The sequence below is a fragment of the Urocitellus parryii genome, chromosome 15, assembly GCF_045843805.1.
Source record: "Urocitellus parryii isolate mUroPar1 chromosome 15, mUroPar1.hap1, whole genome shotgun sequence".
In the NCBI taxonomy this organism is placed as follows: domain Eukaryota; kingdom Metazoa; phylum Chordata; class Mammalia; order Rodentia; family Sciuridae; genus Urocitellus; species Urocitellus parryii.
In genome coordinates this window covers 30,499,850-30,519,537 of record NC_135545.1, presented here as the reverse complement: position 1 = coordinate 30,519,537, position 19,688 = coordinate 30,499,850, and the positions used below count along the sequence as shown (strand labels likewise).

The following is a 19,688-nucleotide window of genomic DNA, read 5'->3' as shown; positions in this document are numbered from 1 at the left end:
TCCACTCCAATTTGCCTGCTTACCCTTTGCCCATCATACCAAGATATCATTAAAAATCCAGCCATTCTTAGAGAATCACATTCTTGCAAATCACATGTCTATTAAGGGATATATCTAGAATACTTAAAGAACTTGTAAAGCCCTAATTTGAAAACAGGCAAAGGATGTGAATAGACATTTCTCCAGAGAAAATATAAAAAAGGCCAATAAACATATGAAAGGATACTCGACATCATTAAATATTAGGAAAATGTACACCGAAACCCCAATGAGATACTCTTCACACTCAATAGAAAGGCTAATAAAAAAAAAAAAGACAGAAAATAAAAAGTGCTGGCTTCAATGGAGAGCAATTAAGAACTCTTGTGCATTATTGGTGGGAATGTAAAATAGTGCTATTTTGCTGGGGAAAATAGTAGGGCAGTTCCTCAAAAGAGTGAGAGCAGAATTACCATCTAGTCCAGCAATTTCACTTGCGTGTACAGTGTATACACAAGAACTGAAAGCAATTAATGTACACTGGAGCATTATTCACATCAGCCAAAGATGAAAACAACATTGATAGATAAACGGATAAACAAACAACAGAGTATCAGTTTTCACCTTAATAATAAGTGAAATACTGATACGCTCTATAAAATGGACAAACCTTGAAGACGGTATATTCAGTGAAATAAAGCCTGACGCAAAAGGACAACTGTGGTGTGATTCCATTTATATGAGGAACCTGGAGTAGTCAAATACAGAAGGGCAGAAAGTGGAACAGGGTTACCAGGGGATAAGAGAAGGTGGCTGGGGAGTCACGGTTCAATGGCCACAGTTTCAGCACAGGACAATGAAAAAGTTGTGGAGATGGATAATGGTGACCGAGACATGACAACGTGAATGCACTTAATGCTACTGAAATCTACACTTAAAAATGATTATAATTCTAAGTCACACATATGGGTGTGTGTGTGTGTGTGTGTGTGTGTGTGTGTATATATATATCATAATAAAGAAGAGTAAAAAAGGGATGAACTATTGATACAAGCAACAACATGGATGAATCTCAAAATGATTATGTTAAATAAAAGGACCTAGACAAAAAAAAACATTTTATCATAAACTATATGTAATTCCATTTATAGAAAATTCTAGAAAATGGCAACAAATGTCATTGCTGGTCTTCTTTTCTCACTAGCATTGAAATTTTGCCACTCTTCTTTTTTCCAGTGGTTCCTTACCTGACACCACGCACAAGCCTGGTACTTTGTACTAGACATGGCAAGGCCCCGCCTTCTGCCCTCCATACCCCTGCCTCTCTGTCTTCATGTCTGGATTCCCCCTTGTCATACTCCATCCTGTTCACACTGCTGCTTCTGAAACACCCCACTCATGTTCTGTGGAGTTTCATTTGCATTCCATGTTCCCTCTACTAGACCCCTCTCTCCCTTCCGTCAAATTTCCACGTGACTTGTTCCTTCTAGTTTTTGCACAAATGCTACTTTCTGAATGAGGCCCTGCTTGACTCTGTGATGTAAGACTGCAAGCCTTTCCCCCACTTTTGTTGCACAACCTACTTACTTATTTTGTCTCTTCTTGCTAGAATGTAAAGATCAATGAGGGCAGGAATTTCTGTCCATTGGGTTCACTGTCACACACTCAATTTCTAGAACTACTCTTGGCAAAAGCGATTAATGAATAAATAATTTCACAGGGGGGAAAAGTGATTTGTAGGACAGAGTGAGTTTAACTGAGCAGTATAAATGATGTTAAAAATAACTGGCAAACTATAGCATGATGTAATAAAACAAACCTAGATCAAATGAGTTTTGAGACCTTAAGGATGCTGAGAGGTGCAGAAAAACTTAAATTTTATCAACATGTTTTTAAGATTATGAGTGCTCCAAAACCCTTAGCTGTAATTATAATCTAGTTTTTTGTGATCTCAGTGATGCACTAACGAATATAGAGCTACTTGTTTCAAAACAGAGATTCAAGAATTATGGGACCAGATTTCCATCCTTAAGAAAATTCAACTTTTCCCAAATAGAGAAAGGAGAATCATGGGAATCCTAGAGTTCCAAGGAAATTACTGCCAAGTCCCTATTTTCGAGCCTATCACATACTCAACAAGAAACATTTGGCCTTTCATGGGATATCTGGAGATGTAGGAGATACTTGGCACTATTAAAAATCTTAAGAATTGTTTCTCTTATAAAGACAATATCACTGAAACTATTTCTTTCTGAACAAAGAAACAAAAATGACAACCAATAGTTACTGTCTAAGTGATGTTTTTGAAGGTGTTCCAGTCAAAGAACAAGGTGCTAGGCCATATTAAACAATGGATTTTTAATGCCTTTCCTGCTAAAATTCGCTTTTTACAGCTAGGAGTAACAAGCAATTGCCCACAAAGCTGGAATAGGAAAATCAAATACTTTGCCTATTTACATATGGTTCCCTGAAGCCATTCCTGATTAAAAATTGTACCATTTCAATCTTCCTTCTGGAGATATCTATTAACTAGAAATGCATGTGAAAGCCAACGAATTTAGTATATAATTACACATATCCTATACAAATTACTTCTCAATGACCTCTACTCATGAAAATAAACCAAAGAGGGATGATTGGCTCATTATAAATCTACAAGAAGATTTCCTTGGGAAAAGGTATTGAGAGTCAAGACCTGAAAGATCTTAAGCTTCAACTGAATTTAATTTCAGCAGGAAGTAATCACTTCTGAATCTGAACTCCCAATGCATTTTACACAATCCTCTCTAGTGGCAAGCAACACTCTCCAACTGACATCCCTGCTCTTGTCACTAAGTAACTATGTGACCTTGGAAAAGCTGATTCCTGACTTCCCGCCAGAGGCTAGAATTAGGTGATTTCAAAAGTCTCTTCCTGATCTACAGCTTCACAACTGCATAATTATAATCACAAGAGCATACCTATATGTATCCTATTCTCCCAAGGCCAAGAGAGTATTGTACTAACCCTTGGATCCCATACTGGCTGGAATAGCTCACTGAACTTCCCTGAACAATTGCTCAACAAATATGTTCAAAGACATGAAAACAGTCCAGTCTCGGAAGTTTCCGTTCTCTGTGACCCTCTTAAGCCCTACCAAGCCCCATCCAGGATTTTAACCCAAATGCAAGTCCAAACTTCCCACAGTTCTGGCAGGATTATAAGGAGGCCAGAGAACTAAACATTATCCCTTGTCACTGAGTGTACTTACCCAAACCTAGATGGTACAGGCCATCCAGTCCACGAGGCCTCGATGCAATCAAGCGATGGGGTGAACACAAAATGTGTAAAGCTACTGCCAGCTTAACAGAGTTATAAACTTCTAAAAGATAGTGTTTTAAACTTTTTTTAATCAGTAAAAAGAATACATTCTAAAATAACCATAAAAAGTATAGTACTATAAATACATAAACTAGTAATAGTCTTTTATTATCATCATCAACTATTATGTTCATAATATTGTATATGTATTTTCTTCTTTTTCTTCTTCTTCTTCTTGCAATACTGGGAATTGAACCCAAGGGCATTTTAGCACTGAGCTCATCCCCAGCACTTTCTATTTTTAAATTTTAAGACAAAATCTCACTAAGTTGCCCATACTGGTCTCAAACTTGCAATCCTCCTGCCTCAGCTTCCTGAATAGCTGGGATTACAGACGTGTGCCACCACACCAAGCCTGCAGTATGCTGTTCTTTTATCTGAATGACAGTACTATAGGTTTGCTTACACCAGTGTCACCACAAACATTTTAGTAATTCACTGAGCTACAATATTACAAAGTAACTAGGCAACAGGAATTTTTCAGCCCCATTACCATTTTACAGAACCAGCTGGCATAAATATATCATTGATCAAAACATCATTATGCAAAGTATAACTGAACTGTGTTGCTCCTTTGTTCACTGTGTTGTTGTAAAAAAAAGAAAAAAGATAAAATGAGTTTAAACATGTAAAATGCTTATAATAGTGCCTGGCACACAGTAGGTATTCAATAAATAGTAGCTCCCAGTGCTGTCGGGAGTTAAGGGAACAAAGGAATTACACAGCTCTTACAGATTGAAATTCTGTAGTTCCCTCTTGTAGATGATAATTGCAAGTATAAACATTTCTCTATTTATATGTGATTTATATTTGTATGCTTTATCAGTCTTTTAACTACTCCAGACCATAGAAACTATTCATTAAAAATTTTAATTCCTTTCTGAAAGAGATTCTAGGTTTCAAAATCTATTTGATCACCCACGCAAGGAGAGTACAATAGAACTATTAAACTGCAGGGCTGAGAATAAATCAGAGCACAAAGACACCCTTGTAGCAGTCCATGCTATCACATGCCACTACTGCAGTTTCGGAGAGCTGCCTTCTTAAGAAAGAAACTAACAAACTCCATTGTTCTAACATCAGAGTTCTTGGACGTGATGGGTCTAAAATCCCTGGCAAGACCTTATTAAAGATCAGAAGATTTCGGTTCTTTCCATTAGGACAGCAATGAATCCCTTCAAGGGATTTTCTTAGGTCAGCATCACCATTTGAGATGACAAGGATACAGGTGAAATTTCTAAGCGCTGAACTAGTTCCTTGTTTTAAACTGAAAACAAGGTAAAGTTAGAAAAGATATTAATTATCCTGGAGAAATTTTATGAGACTGAGAAATTGTAAGCAACTTAAGAGTACTATGAGATTTTTTCCCTCCATATAATCCCTTTTTTCAAAACAGTCATTTTAGTAAATAGCAAACAAGTAACAAAGTCCAATAAGACCCTAGAGTTGTCCTAAAATAACGACCTTGAAAAGTTCCAGTTTATTCGCTGAAAGATTATCTAGAACTCTTGCTTTCCAAATACCTTTCACAAAAAAACAGGCAGAGAAGCTAACACTATATCTTGTACTGCAATGGCCACACTGTCCTCCATACATTCAAGTACATTTTGGTAACCCTGTTCCAATAAACTATGGGGACTAGCAGAGAAATAAACAACAGAAGGAAAATCTGGCGAGGCCACTAAACGATAGCCTGTGACCTTTGTTTCAAGGTGATGAGCTTTTAGAAAACACAAGAACAAGTGGCCCACAGCAACCTTATGAGGTCTAAAACTGCAGAACTGGGTTGGGGCTAGAGAGTTTCCTGAAAATAGAGGAAAGGCTGCTTACACAAGGTACCTCCAACTGCTTCTGGCAAGGAGGGACAGTAGTAAAAATGGTATGAAGCCAAGAACAAGTCCATACTTGACAAAATACGCCCATCAAGATAATGATGTCAACCATAATAAAATATTTTGGCAAGACAAGAAATGTGCACCTGTGAGAACGTGGAAAGATTTGACAGATTTCTGTTTTCCCAGCCCTTTATCAGCAAGTTAATTATAGCAACCGTAGAATCTATGTTGAGTGTTAGAGAAAAGCAGTCAGCTGTGTGAATCCAAGATGCTGCTCTCCTGGGCATGGGAAAGACAAAGTGACAGTAGTGCTTACACGTGAAAATGTTCTGCATACAGTAAAACAATGGGCCAGACAGCACAGCTCGGTGAGAAAGAGGCATATTCTGCAGACACACAGACGAGACAAGCCTAAAAGGACATACAACACAAACACATATACATGGATGCACACACAAACACACACACTCGCATGCACATGTATGCATATCTCCAGAGCCTAAGCAACTCTGGTCATATTATAATCAGGGATGCTTTTTCCCAGAGCAGACTGTACCTTCACAGCTATAACTGTACACAGCCACCGCTGACCTGTCCACCAGATTTTCATCGTGATGCCAGCTCACTGCCATTTTTCCCATGCCAAAATAAGGCTCCTCTTTCAGGTAGGGCATTTTCTGAGGATCCATGAAATTGAGCAGAGTTACATTATATGCTGCTCTGCTCTTAAGATCCACTTCATCTTGTGCATCATAGGATGACCCCATACCGACCCTGGGGAACTCTGCCATACACACTGGCACGGCATCTTCATTGGCCTTCTCTTTGACAGCAAGTTCCTCCAAAGCCTGGATGGTTTCTATCTGCAGGTAGTCATTGAGCTTGAGGAAGGTCTGGCAGGCGGCAGCGATCTCAGCTTCAGCATAGTTTACATTAGAACCCTTCACTGGCCAGGGAACGGTAAAGAGCCTGGTATTCAGGTACTTATAGGTGCAGCCTGGATCGCCAATGAGGATGCGAGATACCGGAGTGAGCAAATCTTTGCCTTGGATCCTAACCAGGTCCCGAAATAAGCAGCCATGTTTGTGCAGGGTGAGGAACGCTTCTTGAACCTCCTTATGTAGCTCCTCGGACACACTGCCGGATTCCCGGAGAATCAACTTAGGATATTTCAGCTGCCACTAAGACAAAACCAAAGCAAAAAAAGAAACATGTTTATGGATGGCTATAATTTTATCATTTCCAAAGATACATTACTCTGTAAGCATTAATGGAGAAAAATAAACTCCTAGGCACAATTTCTAAATAGGATGCAGATCTCCCTAGCCTAAAAGCAAAGACTAAGACAAATGTCATAGAACGCTCCAGTCACGATTTTTAAGCTCAAACTGTTCATATTAATGATTTCTCTCATATATGGAAGCCAGGAAAAAGGAAAAGAAAGATGGGGGAGTTTCATGAGAATCAAAAGGAGACCAATAGAGTAGAAGAAAGGGACCAGGGAGAGGCAGAAGGCAAGAAAAGAGGAAATGCTAGAGAATGATATTGACCAAATTATATTGTTACAGTCCGCGTATGTGAAATAGGCAACGACAAATCCCACCATTATATATAATTATAATGCAACAATAAAAAATATGGAAAAAAGCTGGGTGCAGTGGTGTACACCTATAATACCCGCGGCTCAGGAGGCTGAGGCAGGAGGATCCCAAGTTCAAAGCCAGCCTCAGCAACTTAGCAAGGCCCTAAGTAACTCAGTGAGACCCTGTCCCGAAATAAAATACCAAATGGACTGGGGACGTTGCTCAGTGGTTAGGCACCCCTGAGTTCAACCCCTGGTACCAAAAAAAAAAAAAAAAAAAAAATGGAAAAAAGATTTCAAGATCATTATTCTAAAAAATATTTTTTAAGTTCAAGTTCAAACTATTAATAATCTTCAACATCAATAAAAATAATAATAATTTAGGCTTTGATCCCCCAGGCTCTCTATGTGACCATTTTCCCCCACCCTTAATATTGCTTTGGATCTCCAGAAAAAAACAATTTCATTAATTGTCTATTATCTATTTATTAAGGGAAGAGTGTTACTCTGACTAATTTATATGCATTGACTTATTCCTCACAACTTTATGCATAATATTATCTCCAGTTTACAGGGAAGACTACTGGAGCACAAAGATGTTTTAAAAACTTGCCCAAAGTCACGCAACTAGTAAATACTGGAGCTGGAATTAGAAGCCGTGGGGCTCGAGAGACCACCTGGTTCCAGAGAATGAGTTTCAGCCATTAGACTACACTGTCTCCCGATAAATGACAGACCAGTCTCTCCTCAACACTTCGACTGAATGAAAACTCACTTGTCTTGGGAAGTTAAACACTAAGTTTCAGGAACACAAGAGCCACAATCATTTCATTCATGACCATAAAAATAATGTCAAGAATATACTCAGTAAATGTGAAAAGGGTGGATGGATCAATGGATAAAATGGATAGATGGATAAATAGGGTATTCCACTGTAATTCTAGAAAACTGTAATGATTCTGCTTGTGTCACCAGAAGAGAAGGCTATAAAACAATTCCTTTCCCTAATATAAAAATGCATAGGGGTTTTTTGTGCAGCTTGGGAGTGTGTTAGCTTTCCAGTTACCATTTTGACTACTCCTTAGCACTTGATATATGAACTGGAGTCCAGCCAGAGGTCCCTGGTTCTCTAAAATACAATACATATTTTTTAACAACAGCACAATATTTTAAATTTTAAAAATGTATAAAATTTAATCTGATTTGTTCTTAGCTTTAAGCTAAGACCTAAAGGAAGGACCTAGACATGATCAGCATATTAACCCTGTCCTCCTACCATTGGGGTATTCATTACTTTTGACATACCTTCCTTTTGTAACTTTATTTGATCATTAGCACTTACATGATAAACAGGGTAAGACTGTTTATTCTTCTGTACATTTTGTCATTCAACACATTTACTGATCACCTACCAAACACCAGTCAAAAATAAGGTTCCAATTCTCACAGAGCTTTCTACCAAATCAAGTTAATAAATGATTAAAAAAAAGCAATCCCAAACCGTGTTAAGTATTTAGGACAGAAAAAAAAAATCAATAGGAAATCTGTCCCAAAGTGGGAAGACCTCTCTAAGGAAATGGAATTGAAGCTGAGTCCTTCAGGATAAGAAGGCACAAGCTACCTGATACACTAAAAGAGTTATAGAAGGACAGATCCAAAATGCAAAGGCACTGAAGAAAGACCAGTCTGTTCTGGAGACCAAAAGGCCGGTTTTGCCAAGGCACATGAGCCCAAGGCAGAATGACACACAATGAGTATGAAGAGGAAAGCAGGGGCCACAACAGAGTCCTGGAGGTCACAAAGAGGAATCTGGAATCGAGGGAAAGCATATTAGAGGATGTCAGAGGGAAATGAATAAATGCATTTAACACTTAGTTAGGTGCAATGGCACACACCTGTAAACCCAGTGACTTGGGAAGCTGAGGTAGGAGGATCTCAAGATTGAGGCCAGCCTCAGCAACTTGCTGAGATACTGTCTCAAAATTAAAAATAAAAAGGGGTGGGGGTGTAGCTCACTGGTAAAGAGATCCTGGGTTCAATTCCCAGAACTCCTCCCCACCCCCCTCACCACAAACTCACTCTTGGTTATAATATAGAGCATGATTTGTAAAGAGGCAAATGTGAATGTGGAAAGTTGTATTAGGTGCTATTACAACCATCCAAAAGTAAAGTACTGACGATCTGGATTAAGGTGGTGATAGATAAATGGATAGATAAAATATATATTTTATAGGTAGAGCAAAAGGGTGTGCTTTTGGATTAGAAGTAGGGATCAAGAAAGGAAAGATGTTAAGGATCACTTCCAGAGTTTTAGATTGAGTAAGTGAATAAACAATACACTTTTGTTGTTGTTGTTGGAAATATGGAAGACTGAAACAGTAGGGACAAGGACAGAGAGAATGAACAGGTCCATTCTGGAACTGTAATCTATAAGACACCTGTGAAATCTCTTTAGTGGAAATAGCAAGAGGTAACACCTGGAGGTCAGAAGAAAAGGTGGGGTGAAGTGACTCCTTGTGGGAGCTGTCAGAACACTGCTGGCCTGTCAAGGCCTAGAGATGGCTGAGATCCCCAGCAGAGCGAACATTGATTGCTTCCTGAGTTGCAGAACAAGACTCAGCCGAGGAGAACACACAGCAAACCAAAGAGTACAGTAAAGCAGAAGCCAAAAGAGAACACGATATTAAAAAGGACGCAGTAGTCAACTCTGTCAGCTGTGATGAGGTCAAGTGGGATGAGGACAGAGATTATCCACTAGATTCAGCAATATGAAAATCACTGATAACGATGACCAGGGCAATTTCAGCAAAGGAGTAGGGATAGAAGTCAGAATGAAGCAGAATGAAAAGGAGGAAGTGGAGATGACACGTGTGGATTTCTGAGTAGTTTTGCTAAGAAGGGGAATAAAATAACGAAGCTGTTGATAAAGCGGAATGCTTGATCAAAGGGTAATCTTTAATGATGGAAGGCACCAGAGGACACGAGAGCTTGTCAGTGTGCTCATGGGAATGATTCAAGAGAAGGAGGCTGATGATACAGAAACAGGGTGAATAACCAAAGGAGCAAAGACCTTGAGTGTCTGAAGCAGCCATCTCCCAAATGGGGTATGCAGGGATTTGTAAGGCAATCCATTAGAGTTGGGAGAGGGGAGGGAATAGTGGAACTAGTTTTTTTTTTTTTTTAATCTAACAGGAAAGAAATTAAGCTCTACTAAAATATGTGTGCACAAATATATGTATATATACCTATATGCATATACATACACAATTACTATTAGCATCATAAAACAGACTAACTACCAGTGGTATGCAGAAGTCTCTCCATATCTATTCACTAGAACCTACTGTGTATATCTCTTCTCAACTACTCATTCAGTTAACCATGTTGGTAGCTTAAGACTGGTCATGTCGGAGTATTCACACTATAGAATCAAGGTTGGTTTTTACCTACAGTTAGCCAGTTAGTTGGAGATTATCATATAGTTGAAAATTCTTTACTGACCCAGGTATTTGGTAGGAGAAAAGACACATGATGAATGAAACATGTCCAATAAAGAATGACAGTTGTCACTTCCAGCCTGAAGCATTTCGTTGCCAGTGCAAGACCTTCTAAAACACTCTCTTTCCCTTTGGCACAGAACCACCTGTTCTGTGGAACTACTTGGATTCCTTACTTCATTGAATGAGCAGCTCTCTGCCAAGCAAAAAATGGTATGCAACGTGAATAAGCATGTGAAGTGTGCAAAACCACAGAGATCTGAAGGTCATTTGTTACTACAGCATCATCTAACCTATTCTGTCTGATCCGGAGTACAGGAAACAGAAGGTTTGTGGGAAATTAGAGGAAGTATGAGACAAAAAGTGACTTAGTCAAGTCTGAACTTGGTAAAAGGATTTCCTTAAGTACACACAGCAGGATTGCCCCTTCTTCTCAAAGTGCTTATCTGAGGTGTGTGATCATGAATTTCAAGTGAAAAGTCATGTGACATACCACCAGGGGCTACATTGAAACCATCATGGATCTACTCATGATTTACAGTTTGGATACTACACTTGTCCCAACTGGAAAACAGACATGATATTTGCACAACCCATGAAGAAAGCAACAGATTCCTATAAGCAGAGACAGAACATTACGGAGCCATAAGCAGTAACTAAATGCTTTTAACAACTGGTTATTTTTCTAAGCAAGTCCCCCAGGCATCACTATACTCAAAGTACACCTAACTAGTAGCAATGATTCAGAAGGAAAACTCCCCATATTTTCTTAAAAACTCCAGGGTTCCTTGAGTGGACCTTAGTATGGAACACCGAAGAAATGATTACTTGCCCAAACTTGCTTTTCAAGACATTACCTCTGGGACTAGGAAAGAAGAAAATACTAAAAATAATGTTTGCACATTTACACACACACTCACACACACAACTTGCTCTTATTCAATATACACTGGGATTCAAAACTAAAGAAGATATATTTAACACAGGGAAATTAAAACCCTAACAATCTGGAAAAACCACATAACTAGATGAATATCACATATAAATACCTGAACATTAAACACAACATGATAACAAGAAAAAAAAAAAACAATAGAAAAGTAAAAACTTTTCCCCCCCTGACCTCTCCTGTCACTTTCCCCTCTGACCATCTACTTCTTTTCCTGAAGTCCTCCAGGGCATAACACTTCAGGGCCTCCCCTGCAAGGCAGACTCTTCTTAATCAATATTAATTGAGCAAGATTTCAGATTCAGAACCTAAATATGTTCATATCTTTTCATCCAACTATTCTAAGAATTTATTGTGAAAAAGAGACATGCAACAAGATTGTAAGGATATCATCATGTTATTATTTATGATAATTAGAAACTGAAAACCACCAAAAACTCCAACAGGGAATTAGAGGGGAGAGAATACATCCAAGTAAAGAAACCCTGAAGTAATAAATTGTAAAATGTTTATACTGTGAGGCTGGGGCTGGGGCTCAGAGGTAGCATGCTTGCCTGGCACGTGTGAAGCACTTGGTTTGATTCTCAGCACCAGGTGTAAATAAATAAAATAAAGGTCTGTCATCAACAACAACAAAAAATTTTAAATGTTTACATATTTTTATAAAACATAAGTAACAAACTGCGGTCATACAAGAAATTAGCAACAAGATAGACATGAGAATCCCAGTTTCATAAAAGATTTAGAGAAGAAAAGATTTAGAGCCAGGCACAGAGCACAGGCCTACAATTCCAGCAAAGGTGGGAGGCTGACGCAGGAGGATCGCAAGATCAAGGCCAGCCTCAGCAACTTAGTGAGGCTCTAAGCAACTTACAAGAACCTGTCTCAAAATAAAAATAAAAAATTAAAAGGGCAGGAAATGTAGATCAATGATAAAGGGACTTTGGGTTCAATCAATCCCCAGTACCAAAAAAAAAAAAAAATGGATTTGGAGAAAAATGTCATTAAAAGTATACTAGGCATAATTATAATTTTTTTCCTTTTGATATTTATAGTATCTTCAATTTTTCTAAAAAGTAGAAAATATTTTTAAATAGAAAACTCAAGAAAAATTCTTAATTTTCATGGCATTTCTTTTATTTGCTAGGAAATTCTTTTTGATGATCATGAATTATTAAAAAGCTTCAACAGAACTTTTGTTTCTATCTGAATCTGATTTGAACTGTTATTCAACACTAGGAAATTTTTATTTGACCACAATGAGAGCAACTGATATAATAACTGGCTAATTTTGTCACTATCTCAAAGAAAATGCAAGACAGAAAATCTCCACCCTAAATGCCCTTTTCTTATTATAACATGATTAAATTAGTACCTGACATGCAAAAGTGCAATGCAGTACTTGTTAAGTTTAAGGAGAACAAGAAGTGACTTTGGATAAGAACTAAACATTAAATAATTTAATACTAGTTCATTCTGTCAGATGTTCATTCTCCACTTTGGACAGGTATATGCAGAACATCAGATATCACACAATAATTTGGAACAGCTGTTGGCAGATTCTCAAATATGTTAGTAGATTTTTTTTTCATTTAATCCCGTTAGTTTTTCCAGGGAGTACACAGTCATGAAATTACATTAGTAGTTGTCCGGTCATATGCTATATTTCTTGAGATCTATAAATGATTCTGTGGCATAAATGATGATTCCATAGTTTAACAGTAATTGGAAAAGTATGCGAGGTATAAAGTGTCAACTTGCCCGGCCCTTATCGATGGCTGAAAGATGTGGAATGCTAGGCTCTCTGGAGATTAGGCTTTAATTTCTGCATATTTTAAATCATTAAAACATAAGTTCTACTTTTCCTTACAGAAAAGTAAGTCAGACATGGTGTTAAAGGAAGAAGATCTTAGTGTATGGGAGGCTGACTTAAATGAACCCATTGGAACTTCACCTTCAGTAGAGTGAAATAAAATTTAGTCTCTAAGTGACTCAGGGATGCCCTTCAGTTAAAAGGGTTAGGATGCTCTGATTTCAGGGGAGTGTATTTCTACTCTGGCTATTAATATATTTTGCTACTAACACTTTATATTTTGCATGCTATAGCAACTTGTACACTATCAGTCATAATATTTACTATATAATTCTTGTTGTCAAATGCTGGCAACTTGGCAGCCATCCCAAGACTGAAAGTCTAACCACATCCTTGATGCAGCCTTCAGGTGCACAAGGCTAAGCAATGCTCCAGAGGAGGAACACTGCTAAAGTCACTGCTCAGGCCCAGTTACGGCTATCACAGCCAAACTTGTGAAATAAGCGCTTTGGTACAAAGTGACACAAAGATGGATGCTCATTTTTTCACTCAAGAGTTTATGTTATTTTGTTTTTTCATTTAACATTTAGCCAATACTTGCTATGTACCAGGCACTGTGGAAAGCATCATTGTATCATGAATACAATGATAAAAGTAAGAGAGGTCTTGTTTTATAACATTTCAGAGTTTTACAATATAAACAGAAATAAAAACCAACGTTAGAGGGATGTGTTACAAAATAAATATGAGCACACTGCTACAAAAGTAGGGGGTAAGTAAGAAAGGAAATCTGGAAAATCCTCACTTATTCAATAACTCACAAGCACTTATTTGCAAAACACTAGGTGCTTGGAATAGAAAAGAAAGCATCTACGTGCTCTCTAGGGCTCATATTCTGGTAAGAAGAGCCAGACAATAAATAAATAAGTAAAGAAATAAACAAATAAATAAAATATATAGTATTTTAGATGGTGATAAGAGCTACTGAAAAAAAATAAGCTGGGTAAGCAGGATAGGAATTACTTGGGTGAGTCTTGCTATTTTACATAAGGTGGCCAGGGAGGGCCTGCAGAGACCTGGGGAAGAGTTCCAGGCAGAGGGAACACTGTTCGCCCAGGCCATGGGGCAGGAGTGTGGTTGGCTGATTCCAGGAAGGGTAAGAACACCAAAGCCAGAAGAAGAAACAGAGAGGGAGGCAGGGAGCAGCAGGAAATGGGGTGAGGAAAGCAATTCAGGGCCTCGCAGACGGTGCTTTCTAGGTGAGTGGACAGTCCTGGGATTTTTTTTTTTATTATTATGAATGAGGTGAGAAGTTATTGATGAGCTTTGAGCAAGAAAGTATAACAAGCTGATTTACATTTAAAAAAAAAAACATTCTGGTTGCTGTATTAAAACAGACAAGATATGGAGGAGAGCAAGAGTTAGGAGGAAACTGTGACAGAAGTAACGGTGGCTTTGGCCATGGAGTAGGCAGCAGAGGTAATGAGAAATGGTCAGATTTTTAGTATGGTCTTAAAGTGGTGAGACCCTGGTGCATACACCGAATTTTGTTGTTTTGATTTTGGTACTGAAGATTGAATGCAGGGGTGTTTTATCACTGAGCCACCTCCCTAGCCCTATTTATTTATTTATTTGTTTGTTTGTTTGTTTGTTTATTTATTTGTTTGTTTTGAGACAGGCTTAAGTTGCTGAAGCTGTCCTGGAACTTATGGTCCTCCTGCCTCAACTTCCAGAGTCGTTGGGATTTCAGGCGTATGCCACCACCCCTTGCTAGATATGTATTCTTTAACGAAGGTCTTTAGGGTAAAGTGATCAGGAGACAGAGAAGGGGAGGAGGGGAATATGAGTAGACACAAAGGAACAAAAGATGAAGGCAGGGCAGGGTCAGGTGGAGCAAGACACTCTGTGGCAGAAGCTTCAGGGTGGAAGCCATGTTGGCAACAAGTGGACATCAGGCCAGAGAGGTGGTGTGGGTCATATCATCAATGCCTTACAGGAGGCAAGAGAGACTCAGAAAATGTGGAAAGCTAGGGGCTGCGAGTCAGTCATATTTTTGGAGGCACAGTTCTGATGGCACTCACGGGGCAGAAGAAACGCCAGTCAGGACAACAGCAAAACGGTCAAGGAGGAAGATAAATGTAGGCCTGAACTAGGACAGGTCAGCCAGCCTGGAATAGAAGGAACAGTCTGAGCGATTCTAACAAGGAAGAGGACCAGGGCCTGGGGCTGACCAGGATGGAAACAACAAGCAGCCGTGGAGGAGAACAAGGTTCCCAACTGGAAGAATGAGATGAGGAGGACCTCACTAGTGGGGCGAATGAGGTGGAGGCGCAGTGTGACATGGATCCTTGCCAACATGTGAAGTCACATCCTGTTACACTTGTGCTCCAAACCCTCGCATGTCTCCTCCTGCCACTCGGAGTAACAGCCGGGTCCTTACAGCAGGCGGCCAGTCACACCACACCAGGCCCGTAGCCATCCGGTCTCCTCACCTGGCCTTTCCCCACCTCCCCACCCGCCTCCAGATATGTCGGCCTCCATGCTTTTCCTCTCACACACCTCAGAGGCTCTGCTGTTCCCTGGCCCAGGACATCCTACCTTAGTGTCCCCGCAGGTCCTCCCACACCACCAGGAGTAAGACCAAAGAAAGCAGCCATCTTGTCAGTTTCCACAGCTTCATCTCTCTTGTCTGCAACACGCCTGGCACCGTGTGGGGACTAACTGCATTTGTTTCAGTAAGTGATCTGGATCCTGCTGGGTTAGATATACCTGCAGGACTTTCAGGCACAGCCACCTAGTAGGTAGGCAGGATTGGAGCACTGAAGGTCACAAGGAAGAGCAGGGATGGAGACAGAATTTTGGGCCCTGAGGATGAAGGCAAGCAATCTCAGGAAAATGGACATGGAGAAAGAGGAAAGCAGTGCAGAGCTTCTGACCCAGGCGCCACCCAGCATGGGCTCGAGTCCTGGTCCTGGCACTATCGACTTATAAATCCTGAAAAGATTTTTAAACCTTCTTGTGCCTCAGTTTCCTCACCTCCAAAATGAAGTTTCAATGACACCTGGCTCAGAGCATTCCCTCATATTCAAATGAGCTAACACATGTCACGTACTCGGAACAGCACCACAACAATCGGGCACACAGGAAGCCCACGACAAACGAAGGCACCAAGAGAAGCATGGAGGAGAGCCGCATCTTATCTGGATGGGGACAGGGTTCACATAAATGACACACCAGCGCTGTCTCCTGTCTCCTTTCCTGTGCTCCGTGCTGAGCCACAGAAGTTTGTCTGCTTTTCTGCTTCAACCTTTTTGTTGTTGTTATTTCCTTTTGTTTCTGTGCTCTATGGTCACATCAGAGGACACTGCAAGACTTCCTGAAGGTGTGCGGAACTGGAGCATGGTATGCAGCAGCAAGAAAATGGGTTCAGAGCCAGACAAACGGAGGTGGAACTCCAGCTCGCACTCAGCTGACTTAGACCTCCTGACGCCTAAAACAGGAACAAGATCCACCCCAAGCACCTCAAGCTGGGGAAGAGGAGTCCCCAACTACATGTTTATGGAATAGATGAACAAGGCTGTAGCGGGGACTAAATGTGACAGGATTCATTAACATTTAGCACAGTCCCCGGCACACTGTAAGGGTCAATAAACATTCCCTGAGTGCATGCAGTCTTGTTTCCATGACTGGCAGCTAGACTGGCATTCCTGTGGAAGGCCTATGAAAGGCACCAAGGTCAGGTCTGAACTTTCTATTATTCATGTCATTAAAAAACATTCTGGGTTCATCTTTTAAGAGAATAAGTTTACTTTGACTAAGGTTTTTATGAACGCGATAAACCTTGTCTTATTATAAGGTGCATTTAACATGATTAGATATTGGTATGAGGGTTTGTAGTGAGACTTAGAAAAATAACCCAAGAATGAAGAGCTGTTGGCATCTGGGTTTCCATTTATCCTTCAGTGTATGGCTGGTTAGATCACAGTGGGCTGATAACCTTTTGTATTTAGTTCTTCATGTACTATCTGCACAGTACAAAAGCTGTGATGTCCTAGCAGTTGCTTTACAACAATGCACGTAATTAGGTATCAGAAGGCATCTATCTATGAATATATTAGTGTTTCAGAACTGATTATATTTTGGGGGTTTGCCTGATTTAAGGGTACTTTAAAAAATTACTTATTTTCCTCACTGCAAAAGAATATATGTTTGCTACAGATAATTTGGAAAATTACGTAAGCTCAAAAGAGAACATCCTATCACTAAAGGATATAACATTTCTGAGTTATCCTTCAAATATTTACAAACGTCACCTCCTTGGGAAGGTGGGTATGTATATAAAAACAAAATTCAAATCACACTAAACTCATTATATAACTGGCTTTAAAAAGTAACTAATACATGCCTTGATTCATTTATTCACTCAAGCAAAACTAAGCACTTGCCAGGTTCCAGGCACTGAACTAAGGAAACAGGATGAGTAAAAGAAGAATATTAAAAATCATTACAATCAGGTGAGATATGTGCTAATCGAGGTACTGATAAAGTACCATAGAGCAGGCTGAGACAAGTCTGGGCTGCAGGAGTGTCAGGGGAGCTGCCTACAGGAGATGACGTGTGAACTCTCACTAACAAGAGCACAGAGATCCGGTAAAGGAGACAGGACAGCAAATAATGTAGCAAGAAATCCCCAAGTTCGAAACTAGTTTGAGGTGCTATAAAAGTCCAGTGTGGATACAAAGGGGAAGGATTGGGGAGATGAGGCTGGAAATGCAAAAGCCAGACGATAAACATCCACTGTGGGATCTGAAGCAGGGGGTTAACATGTTCAGATTTACACCTTGGTCAGAAATACTGCAGTGTCAAGAATTGAGACAGGTAAACAGGAACACTAGAGAGACCTCTAAGAGGACTGATGAGGTGAGAGACAATGGAGATTATCAGCAGAGATAAGACACAACATTTAGAAATGATAATGAACTTGAAGTCAAGAGACCTGGATTCTAAGAGCTAAACTCCTTTCCCCTCTTCCTACCTTGTGTGTGGTTGCTGAGGGTCTGCTGTGTACCTGCAGGAGCTATAGATGATGATGTGGCCCCATTTCTGTACCTAAGAGCATATATTCTAATAGGAAAAAACAGGTGAAATCTTATTATTTAGGTATAATTTTCCTTTTTTTTTTTTTTTTTGCCTATGCCTACACCTTCTTCTTTGGAACTTGGACTCCTTTGAGGAAACCATCCATCTCTGACTCCTGCAGTCCCTGTGATTTGAATGGGAATATTCCCACATGACCCCATTCTATGAAATAGGCCAAGCAAACACAATGGCTCTAACCAGGCCAATGAGAACACTCCCTGGAGAATCTAATGGAACCAGGGGAAATAAACTCCGTCACTTCTTCTAAGATTCCAAGTGCTGAAGACCACACAGCCCTTGATCTGCCCTTGATTACATGCTGTCAGGAGAGAGCGTACTCAGCATGCAGTCATACAGAGGAAAACCAAGCCAAGCAGCAGAAAGACCGTGATCAGGTGACATCACTGTTGAGGGTTTGGACTGATTCGACCAAGTACTCCTAGATTTCTAAGTGCTGTCAATAAAGTTCTCTCTTTTTCTCTTTTTGCCACAGTGAGTTTGTTTTGGCTTTACAATGGAAAGTGCTGATGAATTCAGGGACAGAAACACATAACTGCTATACCATGGGATAGGAGGTATAACCGAGTTATTTTACAAAGTCCAACTAACAGAATAGGACAGTCTCCTTGTAAGTAAGATAAGTTGGGGAAATTTTCAGAAGACAGGTGATACTTAACTAAACTCTCAAAGAATTAGCCACCCAGCCATAGAATAATAGAAAGGTTATTCTATGCAGAAAACACATTATGACCAGAAGCAAGAGGGTGGGAAAGAACATGGAATGTTTGGGGAATTAAAACAGCACATCATGCTAAAGCACTAAGCTCATAGCAGAAAGCAGACTGTGAAAGAATCTACTTGATCTCTAGGTGACAAGCCATCACTGGGTGACCAAATCAGACCTTCCACTTATTTAACCTCATAAGACTGGTAGACTCAAAAATTAAATGGGAAAATCAGAATGCATAACTATGAGTTGATAAAAAATATCAAAATATCTTACCTGCTGATAGAACTCATCATCTTTGGGGGTCAGATAAGGAAGCCAAGTGTCTTCAAGCTCTTCAAGAAGCCTCAGTTTCTGTTTAAAAATAAATAATAACAATTAATTTAGCCATCTTGAATGTATAAACTTTTAAAAATGGAAATTAGTCAAATGTCAGTTATGAAATGTATTAAGTAAATTACACACATTGTAGATTACATGTTGTACAAAGCATGAATTTCAAAATGATGATCTTATTCACTCAGATTTCAAGACACATTTTGATTCACTCTTCATAAATATTTTTGGCATCAAGGTCTTTTTTTTTTAATCAGTAGAGTCACCTTATGATTCATCCAATACAGTTTTCTAGAGCAAATCTTCCTATTTGTATAATCTGCTTGAGACACAGTAGTTCTTAAACCCTTCCATGATACTATTACTGGAAACATCAAACTAAACCACAAGTATCCATTTGCATAACATCAGGGTATCTGAACTAGTCATCCTATAAACACTTATTTAATCATGTCCACTTATAATAATGCC

At 39.5% G+C, this 19,688-nt stretch overlaps 1 protein-coding gene across 2 annotated transcripts in view; it reads right to left on the bottom strand.

Annotated features, from left to right (window-relative positions):
• Positions 1-19,688, bottom strand: part of Fto (FTO alpha-ketoglutarate dependent dioxygenase) — a 367,273-nt gene that overhangs the window by 252,129 nt on the left and 95,456 nt on the right. For both annotated transcript variants that reach the window (XM_026392270.2, XM_026392271.2), the window contains exons 2-3: positions 19,158-19,235; positions 5,731-6,355 (exon numbers count right to left, since the gene is read on the bottom strand). In XM_026392270.2, the coding sequence (XP_026248055.1) occupies positions 5,731-6,355; positions 19,158-19,235 (703 nt within the window). The remainder of the gene's footprint in view (positions 1-5,730; positions 6,356-19,157; positions 19,236-19,688) is intronic.